Source organism: Athene cunicularia (assembly GCF_003259725.1).
Source record: "Athene cunicularia isolate RWA chromosome 24 unlocalized genomic scaffold, athCun1 chr24_part1, whole genome shotgun sequence".
In the NCBI taxonomy this organism is placed as follows: Eukaryota; Metazoa; Chordata; class Aves; order Strigiformes; family Strigidae; genus Athene; species Athene cunicularia.
The window spans coordinates 6,793,616-6,804,037 of record NW_020799132.1 but is presented as its reverse complement, the minus strand read 5'-3'; the positions used below and the strand labels follow the sequence as shown (position 1 = coordinate 6,804,037).

General features: G+C 53.8%; 2 protein-coding genes across 2 annotated transcripts in view; both read left to right on the top strand.

Annotated features, from left to right (window-relative positions):
• RNF214 (ring finger protein 214) overlaps nucleotides 1-5,558 on the top strand; it is an 8,112-nt gene extending 2,554 nt beyond the window's left edge. The window contains exons 3-9 of the mRNA XM_026863775.1: nucleotides 2,339-2,535; nucleotides 3,252-3,348; nucleotides 3,669-3,757; nucleotides 4,122-4,212; nucleotides 4,484-4,582; nucleotides 4,850-5,226; nucleotides 5,366-5,558. Of these exons, the coding sequence (XP_026719576.1) occupies nucleotides 2,339-2,535; nucleotides 3,252-3,348; nucleotides 3,669-3,757; nucleotides 4,122-4,212; nucleotides 4,484-4,582; nucleotides 4,850-5,226; nucleotides 5,366-5,534 (1,119 nt within the window). The 3' untranslated portion in view covers nucleotides 5,535-5,558. The remainder of the gene's footprint in view (nucleotides 1-2,338; nucleotides 2,536-3,251; nucleotides 3,349-3,668; nucleotides 3,758-4,121; nucleotides 4,213-4,483; nucleotides 4,583-4,849; nucleotides 5,227-5,365) is intronic.
• LOC113488462 (centrosomal protein of 164 kDa-like) overlaps nucleotides 1-10,422 on the top strand; it is a 48,000-nt gene that overhangs the window by 6,232 nt on the left and 31,346 nt on the right. Inside the window, exons 6-8 of the mRNA XM_026863603.1 lie at nucleotides 8,103-8,196; nucleotides 8,560-8,671; nucleotides 9,008-9,224. Coding sequence (XP_026719404.1) covers nucleotides 8,103-8,196; nucleotides 8,560-8,671; nucleotides 9,008-9,224 — 423 coding nt within the window. The remainder of the gene's footprint in view (nucleotides 1-8,102; nucleotides 8,197-8,559; nucleotides 8,672-9,007; nucleotides 9,225-10,422) is intronic.

Sequence of the window (10,422 nt, the reverse complement as noted above, 5' to 3'; positions counted from 1 at the left end):
GTGTCACATTCACAATGCACAAGAAGATAGTTTGGAACAGTTTATGGTCTGTGCACAAGCCAAGGCTAGTAGATGTTGAGCAAAAATTAGATGACAGACATACAAACAGCATGACATACAAACTGCAGTGTATCTCAGGAAATCAAGAGAAAATACTTCCCCTAAACACGGTGATGGTGTTCACATGGAAACCTAATGTACAGCTGCTGAAAAGTTTGGTGTTCACTGTTAGCTGGTGAAGCCTGTCTTCTGTGGGTTTTCTGTTTGGTTGGATTTATACTATGCCTATGGTTATTACCCGTCTTTTGAATCAGCTCCTTTGGGCATCTTTACCTGGACACAAAGAGATTCTGCAAGTGGAACATACAGCACGTAAAAGTTACTATTAATTGGCTACTACACACGAAAGATGTTCTGGACTTAAGAAGCTATAAGGTTAAATGCTCACCACCCTGATAAGGCACTTGAAGAGTCTTTCCTAGCCAGGCAGGCAGCAGTGGGAGAAGGGTTAGACTAACTAGCCTCACGGTTGTTTTTTTTTCCCTTCAAGATTTTATACCTTTCCAAATTGGTGTTTGCCCTCCTGAATTCATGAGCTACTTAAGAACCCCTGTCTCAACAGGGGCTTTAATTTTACACTTGTTACCTTTCTACAGACTTTTTCCACAGCTCTTTCTCAGCAGTCTGAGTCAAGGGTATACAGCTGTGCTGTACCAGAGGTGATGCTTTGTGTACAGGCAGGTAAACTTTGGGGAGCCTTCAACTAGCGCTGCAGGGAGAGAGGGTTACACAACCACAGAAAAGTCAACCTCCCTTGTTATTTGTGAAAATAATATAATTATCACAGGTGTACTGTGATAGCCAGTAAAACTTGTATGGTGACATGTCTTAGCTGACATCTGCTCTAAAGAGAACAGCGACAAACTGCACAGGTTAGTCATGCCTGGCTTACCTGAGGCAAGCCATTACATCTGGTGGTGCCGAGGAGACTGATGCATGTGACAGAGGACCTTCCATGTCGGACTCTCAGAGGTTGTTCTTGTGGTCAGTGTTACCTCCTGGCATTACAACTTAGCTATTTAACTTTGCTTTAAATGTAATTTTGTTCAGGCTTCTAATTTCTTTGCTGTAATAAATGTAGCTATAAAAAAATTTATTGTGTCATGTTTCTTCTAAATTTATTTCCATACTTTGCAAGAGGCAATACTCTGATTAGCTAATTGTGTGGACCTAAGTTCAGGAGTTACTGTGATACTGTTATGAAGAAAAGGCTGTTTGTGAGTCTAAGCTGTATTAGCACTAAATTTGTGCATATCAGAGGAAAAATGAGCACAGCTTATGTGCAAAATGTTCTCTAGAAGGTCTTTAAAAGCGTTTTTCTGTACTTCAGAGGATTTATGACCAAATAATTTTTTCAGCCTGTCAGGTGTCAGGGTCCACATAATACTCCTTGATTTGAGAAATAACAGGGTTGGTGTTTTGGCCACGTTGTTATTTAATTTTGATAAAATACAATTTCTTCTGCTTTGCTCAACCAACAGTCTAGTCAAATGTGCAGCCAGGCTACAAGCCTTATAATGAGGTAGTAATGATGTTGCAATATTTCTTACATATAATATATTAAAAAAAAAAAGTAAAATTCAAGTTAACTGACTCTCCCAAAAGCACCAGCTACAAAAGGGTACATAAAACTCACAACACATTCTGTACCATGTTACTTAATTTGATGAAATTGGAACCAACTGGCTTTTATCATGCTGTGACTTATAGGTGTGTTGGAATTTTCAGTGTCTGGATATGTGTTCTAGGGGTGGAATCGGACAGATGCTGGAATTTTTAGCACTGGATGGTTTACAGCACCTAGTTAAACTTCCAAGCTTCTTAAAATTTGACAGAGAAATATGAAAAAATTGCCTTTTATTTCACAGAAGTTCCATAAGAAAGCAGGTTTTGGGGTGTTAGTTATGCTGCATGATGCAGAAAGAAACATTTAAATGCATACTGATTGCTTAACTCTGGCTGAGCAGCAGAGGATCGCTTTGGCCATTCTGGAAGCAGCGAGCATGGGGGGGATGGTTGCTGGCTGCGGTGGGGTCTGCGGCAGACAGAGCACCTTTTGTTTGCACAAGGCCTCAAGAGGAGCTTTCAGGCAGCAGGTTCCCGCATCCCCGCTCGGTGCGTGGAGGGCCGGCCCTCGGGAGGGGCAGCGTCACCGTGTCTCCAGTGAGCAGTGGCGAAGCACGTGTTGCGGGAGCGACGCAGCTCCCTGCGGCGGGTTCTGGTTCTGTGCCACAGCCTTTGTGCAGAATCATGATACAGCAGAATTCTCGCTCCGGAGGACAGCGACGGTCACTTTCCAGTGCCGGGAGTGTGTTGCTGCGCCGCGGTGCCAGCACGTCGTTCAAACCCTGGGCCGGCGGTGCCGCCACAGCAGGCAGCTCCATCTGTCCTCCCTCCCCCATGCAGGTTGCTGAAGGAGCAGGAGGAGAAGGAAAACAAGATTGCCTCTCTGATCGTGGAGCAGTCCGACGAGAAGTAAGGCTCTTCTCTGTTAGCAGATTATTGCTGAGGAATGATCTTTTCCTTCCACTTGTTTTGCCTTGGAGCAAATCCACTGCTGCCAGCAGGGCAGGCTAGAGAGAGCTCTGAGGGTTTGAGCTGCTCCTCCAGCAGGCTGGTGCCCCCCAGTCTCTGGATTAAATCCTCTTTGCTCCTGGTCACAAGAGGCTCCTCAGTACTTGTGACATAATGAGCCCCTAAGGTTAGAGTTTACACTCAGTGGTTTGACTCGGCTTGAAGCTGCTACCTTGGACTGAACTTCAGCTTCCCAGAATTAGGGGAAAGCTCCTTCTCGGTTCCCCACAGCTGCCCGGCTAAACTCGGGCCCACTCGGGTGTTGCAGAGCTGGGTGGAGAAGCTCCGGGTGCAGACAGACGCTCATGCGACATAGGTGGAAAGGGCCGGACTCAGCTTCTCCGGGATCCGAGCGGCCAAGTCCCATTTGCCGGCTCGGAGCCGTGTGGCCCTGCCCAGCGCTGGGCCTGGGGCATTCCCTGCCCCTCGCTTCGCCCCACGTGTTGGCTGTGGGGCAGCAGCTCGGGCTCGGGCCAGTCCCTCCAGGAGCTGTGGCCAGGGCCGGGCTGTGGGAGCTGCCGCCCTTCTGCGGGTCCCCCAGCTATGGGGGTCGACAGGGTTTTGGGGGGTTTGTCGGCCATCCTGAGCCTGAGTGGACATGTCCTGGGCCTGTGCAGGCAGCTGTGGGAGATGGAGCTTTATAAGCTGAAGAACCAGCACAATGAAATCAACAGGAACATTCTGGAGGAGATGGAACGGGCCTGGAAGGCAGAGGTTAGTAGGTGCCCCCTTGCCTGCGGAGAGGGGGCTGAAGAGGCTCTTTAAGTCTCCGGGGTGCAGTGAACGATTGGGTGAAGTCAGGAGCAGCCAGGGACGAGGCTTGAGCAGCCGTCGGTGGGACAAGAGAGGGGGTGGATAAACACGTATTGCTGCAGTAAACGTGGAAGTTGTAAAATTGTAATAATAACAACGGGTAAAATTGGTGATTGGGAGCGGTGCCCTGGTGTGGTAGCAAAGAGTTTGCCCTCACAGTCTGGCAGCGAGAAACGAGGTAGTACGAAAGCTGCTCCTCGTGGGGGGCCTCTCTCTGCCAGATCCTGTCCCTAGAGAGCCGGAAGGAGCTGCTGGTGCTGAAACTAGAAGAAGCAGAAAAAGAAGCAGAGCTACACCTCACCTACCTCAAGTAAGTCCGTGTAGTCCCAGAAGGGGCAGGGAGCTTGGGGGTCCCTCCGTGCCCACCTCCTCTGCCTCGGTGATGCTGGAGGTTTGACCAGAGTAGTTTGAGGTTTCCTGTGGCTTTTGTGTTAAAATAACAGGGTTCAGGAGTGCAGCATGAGGGGTGTGGGGCTGTGCCTATCCCCCCGCACTGTCTGCCCGCCGGAGCTGCGCCGTGCTCTGGAGCTGCCCGCACTGCCGCGTCTCTGCCCGTGCTTCTGCCCCCCCAGTCGGAGTCAGGGAGTGCTGAGGGGGAAGGAGGATGGGGTGTGGGGCCTCAGCTGCTCCCACTGAGCACAGTTGCAAGTGGGAAAGTTCAGTTGTGCTTGCAGGTCTGCGCCGCCCACACTGGAGACGATGAGGCCAAAGCAGGAGTGGGAGATGAGGCTGAACAGGATACGGATGACCAGGGAAAGAGTCCGAGTAAGTTCCCGCCGGATGGCACCAGCCTGGGGGAGGGCGCAGAGGCCCCTGCCCGTGATATGGAAGCACTGTGTCAGGTTGATTGCCGAGGCTGTTACTGTCTTTCTCCCTCCAGGTCCTTTTTTATTCTCCTGACTCCTGTGGAACCAGACTGCGCCCACTTCAGGGCCGGCAGCCGTTCGGGGCATCTGCCTGTTGTAGGCGCATGATGCGCAGAACTTCCCGGGCCCAGGCTCGGATAAACGTGTCTGTTCTCTTTCCTCCCTGCCAGGATCAGTTCAATGACCACATTCAGATGGTGAGAAACGGCACGAAGCTGAGCAGCCTCCCACAGATCCCAACCCCCATGCTGTCCCCCCTGCCCTCCGAGGTGAGTGCCTCTCCAGCACCGCCGCTCGCTGCTGTGTGGGTGCTGCAGGTCCCTGGGGACAGCTCACATGATGCTCGTGTCAGGGCTCCTCTGCCTGCCTCCACTCTGTCTCGTCCTGGCGGGGATGGGGAGCCTGCCCCTGGCTGTGGGGAGAACGGCTGCTGGGGCCTGTGGCTCGGCCCGTGCCCCATCTGGCTGCGGAGGAATGCTGCCTTCGGGTGGGTTCTTCTAACCAGCCTTTCCCTCCCCTCTTTTTTTCCTTCTAAGACAGATTTCATGCTGACGGCATTTCAGCTCAACCCCTCCCTTACTCCCCGGCTCCTGTTTCCCATCGGACCAGTCCCCGTTCCCATGGTGATGCCGAGCACGGATCCTCGGGTGCTCTCCTTTCCCCTCCCGAACCCCGCCATCTCCAGGCCCAAGCAGCCCTCCCCGCCACTCCCCGCTTCCCAGGGAAGAAACAGTCCGGTGGTGGCATCGTTTCTCATCAAGCACAGGCCCCACGTGCCTCCCGCCGCCTCCATCCCTCCTCCGCCTGGCCTGGGCAGGGTCAGCGTTGCGCCAGAGTTCCACAGGCTGCAGCCAGCCGATAAGCTGGAGAAGCTGCTGGAGAAGCTCTTGGCTCGGTTTCCGCAGTGCAACAAGTAGATGTGGAGCGAGGGTGGCGACGCACAGGGAAGGGCAGCCGCGCCGGGGCCCCGCAATCTTCCCACAGAGATTTGGGGTGCCAGAACCCCGCTCGGAGGGCCCCCTTGCCGCTCTGACGGGCCGCTCTCTGCGCAGGGCCCAGCTCACCAACATCCTGCAGCAGATCAAGATGGCCTGGAGGACCATGGTGGGTCTGACCATGGAGGAGCTGAACCAGCTGGTGGCAGCCAGGCTGGCGGAGCAGCAGGAGCGGGCGGTGGCCGGGGCGCAGGTGGAGGCCGGGCTGCTCACGGGAGGCTGCTGAGGGGGACAAGGAACTGGCAGGGTGGCGCAGGGTGAGTGACACTGAGACAGGGAGTCTAAACAATCAGATTGTTGGTGCAAGGCCTGCGCAAAAACAAGGGGAGGCATATGGGACTGTTCGAAAAGACATACCAAGTATTGATAACGTTGCTGGGCGATTAACTCCTAGCCCAAAGAGAAGTCCCTCCTAGTCTTTGAAAAACAGACAACCCCAAAACATTGGCCTGGAAGAAAGCCAGACAACAACTGAGGCTGCGCAGAGCGACAGGGAGAAAAGTTCATCAGCGAAGAAGAAGAGGAGACCTGATTACCATGAGAAGTGAGGGGGGGCGGGGGTAGACTATGTATATGTATAGGCGTTTTATGAATATGCACTGTTTTGTAACATATAAGCCGGACGGGAGCTGCAAACGATGCGCATGCTTGTGGTGGAGCGATCCCCCATGCGCCCAGCGCTGAATAAACATACCCACTTTATAACCCCAAAAGTTATAGAGTGATTTCTCCGCAAAACATCTTGGCACCCCAGATAGGACCTATCTCTGCTCGGCTGCCGAGACACTGCTGGAGGGTGGACGTCCTAGGTGCACCCCAAGCTCTTCTCAGAGGAACTCCGCTCCCAGCTGTCAAATGAGAGAGCAGACAAGGACCATCTGGTTCGCGGACAGAGGTATGTTTAAGGGTAACGGGCTGCTGGTAAGACGCACAGAGACGTCTGGCGCACGGCTCAGTCCCGAGGAGGGGGTATACCCATTTGGTTTTGGCTTTGGGAATCCGCAGGAAAGTAAGATCTTTTGGGGCAAACTACCGATGACTGGTATATAAGAGGCAGTTTGCATTTTGGCCAGGGTACTGGTAATTACCGTCACCTGCAGGATCTTGCTTCAGGTCATTGTATAGTGCACTAATGGTGGATATACTGGCTTTGAACTGACTGCTCATTGTTAATGGTTTATGATATATGTTACAAACGGATTTGGTGATTGTTTAAACTCGGTATATTTCGTGGTATGAGTGAAAAGTGTGATGGGCCCTTTAAGTGTCTGTGTGCCGCTGTGTGAGTGAGAGCAGCCGCTGCTGTGTGTCTGTGTGCCTGCAGGGGCAGGGTGTGAGTGAGACGCCGCTGCCGCTGTGTGAGTGAGAGGCAGCTGCTGCAAGATAAATGAGAAGTTTATGAGAAGCTTATGTTTGTTTAAATAATACACTGTTCTTGTATGTCTTGTGAAAACATTGTATGAGCCAGAGATGGGAAAGTGAATCCCTTCTCTGTCGGCTGGAGCGGCGCGGGGAGGGAGGACAGACAGACCAGAAGGCCCCGAGCGAGCTGCCCAAGTCCAAACGCTTTAATCGGGTGCGTTTGGGAGGGCGAGCGGCTCAAACGCGGCGTTGGTGCTTCGCTTTGGCGCGTCCTGGGATTAGCTGTGCCTAGAAGCTGCCAGGATTAACTGCTGCTTCTGAACTTCGCTTTACGTAAGAGCTACAAAGACAGCGCGGGCCGTAGTTACCGCGGCGGTGGGGTGATCCTGCCCCGGGTGTGCTAACGCTGCTCAGACCCTTCCCGTCGCTGGCGCCCCAGCCTCCTGAACCTCGGGAGGAGGGCAGCGGGGCGCTCTGTGCCTGGAGGGGCGCGGGGGAGAAAGCTGCTCTGACCCGCTCATCCCGCCGTGCTGGCGGTGGGGCTGGTGGGGACGGTCCCGGCCGCCCCGGTGCTTGCGCAGCTGCGGGGAGCCTGCTCAGCCTCCTGGCCGCGCTCCCCATGTGCTGTGTGAGGCGAATGCTGGCCAGATGTGGCCGTGCCGAGCCACAGCTGGGGCTGTCTGGGGTGGGGAGGTGACTTTGTGGCTACCTAAAACTGTGAATTGTAAGGGCTCAGCTGTGGCAGGACTAAGTCACTGCCTACAGTCTTTGAGTTAAAGAGCAAAGCAGTGCCCCAGCGGTGGGACACAGGATCCTTTTCCAGCTGCTGGAATCTCCCCTGGGAAGGCGAGCAGGGCGCAGGGAGGAGCTGCCTTGGCCCTGGGCACTGCTGATTCAGCCCGGGGACTGCTCTCGAAAAGCTGTGCTGTGCTCTGGGAAAACTGCTTGCTTGCTTTCTCTTTCTTCCCTTTCTCATTTCACCTTACTTTTTGCCTGTTTAAAACGTGCCTGGAGCAAGTGCTCATCTTCTTTGTAAGAGGTTGAAAGCCGGGGGGGGGGCTGGTAGTAACTTCTGCGCTGCTTCAGCTCTGCTGCCTGTTTCCACCCCAGGAAAGGCCTTTGACTGGGTTTTGTTGTGTGCAGTGGAAGGGCGCTGTCAGCAGAGCGGAGCGCTCTGCCCCGTTGCACATTTCCCTTTCCTGGGGGTGGCTCGGGCTGTGGGTGTTGTGACCAGGGCAACTTATCAGGATCCATCCCTCGTGGCTGCCTTTGCGCTTGCCCGTCCCGTCTGCACCGCACGTGGCGGCCCCCCTGTTCCCTCCCCAGCCCCAGGGCTCCCGCAGGGTTCTGCCACGCGCCGTGGGATGAGGAAGCTTTATTTCTGCGCGCAGTTGGTCACTGGGCTTTGGTGTTACTTCCCTTGCATGACCAGGTGCTGGGAGCCATGTCAGGACCAAAGGTGTGCATTGGTAACCAGATCATTCTGGAGGAAGATTATGATGAGACGTACATTCCCAGTGAGCAAGGTAACTGATGCCTGTCTGCCCTGGAGCTGTGACAGGGGATCTGAGCGTGCGAGTCGCTTCTAGGGGCCTTATAACAGGAACTGGGGGGAGTGTGGGTGGAGAGGGTCAAATAAATGGGATTTCATGGAAGGCAGAGCTGAAAAATGAGCTTTTTGGTGGCAAAAGTAAGTGCCGTTTTGCAGCCTGTCTCCCTGCTTTGCCAGCCTGGTGGGACGCGCTCACTGACACGTGGGGCTGTGCTGGCAGCTTTGAGCAGCTTCGTTTCAGGATCAGGATTTCCCAAAGCTTTCGCCGCAGAGGTTGGCTTTGTTGTGTAGTGCCTGGTGTAGACCATCTCCACAGATTCCTCTTCTGTGTTCCTAGAAATCTTGGATTTTGCACGGGAGATCGGGATTGACCCTGAGAAGGAGCCAGAGCTGCTGTGGCTGGCCAGGGAGGGCATCCTGGCCCCGCTGCCACCCGAGTGGAAGCCCTGGTAAGCGCTCGGGCAGCGGCTGCCCGCGGAGATCCGTGGCCTCTCCTGCCCAGCCCGTCTTGGCGGCAGAGCAGGGGGAAGCCACAAGAGATGTACTTCCCAGGGACAGGGGAGCTCGAGTCTTTCTGGGGTGGTGGGAGAAGGGGAAAGAGCATTGGGGAAGTTGGAGAAGGGTGTGAGCAATCTCTAGGAGAGCTGCTGCCCCGCACTGAGGTGTCTCTGGGCTCTTGGGGGTGTCACGCTCCACTGAGCTTAAGGTGGTGATGTGACCCAGTATGGCGCGTGCAGCTGTGTGCCTGTCCTCTGTCACCTTGTCCCTCTCTTTTTGCCACGCAGCCAGGATATCACTGGTGATGTCTATTACTTCAACTTCAGTAGCGGCCAGTCCACATGGGACCACCCCTCTGATGATCGCTACAAAAAGCGTGTCATTCAGGAGCGAGAGAAACTGCTGGCACAGGGCAGCTTGGAAAAGAAAGAGAAGAAGAAGAAGAAGAAAGAAAAGAAAGAGAAGAAAGAGAAGAAGGAGAAGCAGTCCCTGAAGCAACCCATTGTGAGTAGATTCTGCTTGTGGCCCTTCTGGGGAGGGCTGGGCGGGGGATGAACTAGAGGGTGATCCTGCGCTGGTGCTGCTTTGGGCTCGGAACAGCGATCCCCTGACAAGGGGGCCTGTCCAGCACTCTGGGTTTGGTGAAAATCCAACAGAAGTGGGGTCGCAAACCCACCAAAGTTGTGAAGTTTTGGTCTGGAAGCGCACACCTGGAGGGGGGTGATGCTGTTGCCGAGGAGGATCCGGCACCAGCCTTGGTACCAGCCGAGGGTGCTGGTGCTGTTCTTAGCAGCAGATATTTGAGTGCTGGCGAGATTCCTTCCGCGGAGAGGCCAACAAATGGTGTTTGTGCCATGTCCACACGCGTGTTGCTGTGACACACAGGCAGGGGACACGGGTTCGGCTGTGGGAAGTTAGTCTGCTTCGCTCTTGACACCTGCAGGCGTAACCGAATGCCCTGTAGATCCCAAGTGGGAGCAAATCCCCCCCCACACCTCCCATTTGCTGGTAGCGAGGTCGGTCTGCTCGGGGAAGGATGGTGCCTTGTGTTGTCACTCAAGGCATAGACCTCTGCCACCTGGAAAGCCTCCAGCCTTCACTTTCAGCATTTTCTTTTATATGTATGCATGTAATTTCAAGTGCTTAAAAATTTACACACCTATTTATGTAGAAATTGTGTATTAAGTAAATGCATATCTCTACTTTAGATAGATAAGGGTACATAGACAAGTTTTCTGATAAGTTTTAGTTATTTGCTAATATTTACCAACTTAGGGAATGCAGCCAGGGATTCTTCCTTCAGCAGTCTCTTGTGGAAGACCCCCCGCTATTCTGGCCCCGGGGCAGGAGAATCCTGCCCCAGATCCCAGTAGCCAGATGAGAGCTGGGGGCTGCCTTGACAAAGGCAAAGGGAGACTGTCAGACCTCGGGGATTCAAGGACGCCGTCCGCACGCAGGTGGCTAAGCAAGCTGAGTCCCTTGCCTGTTCCAGAGTTGAACAGTCTGTGCCAGACCTCACCTGATGTGAAGAAAAATTTAGGAACAAGTCCCTCTTCTAGCAGCAAAGATGAAGACATCCACCAGGACCAACATACACCTTCAGAGATACCAGAAGAGCTTTGCATTGCCTCTGACTTTGAGTCTGATGATTTAGAGGTTAGTCTACCAGTGCAATCTTTGTGTGTGTCAAAGGAATCCTGTT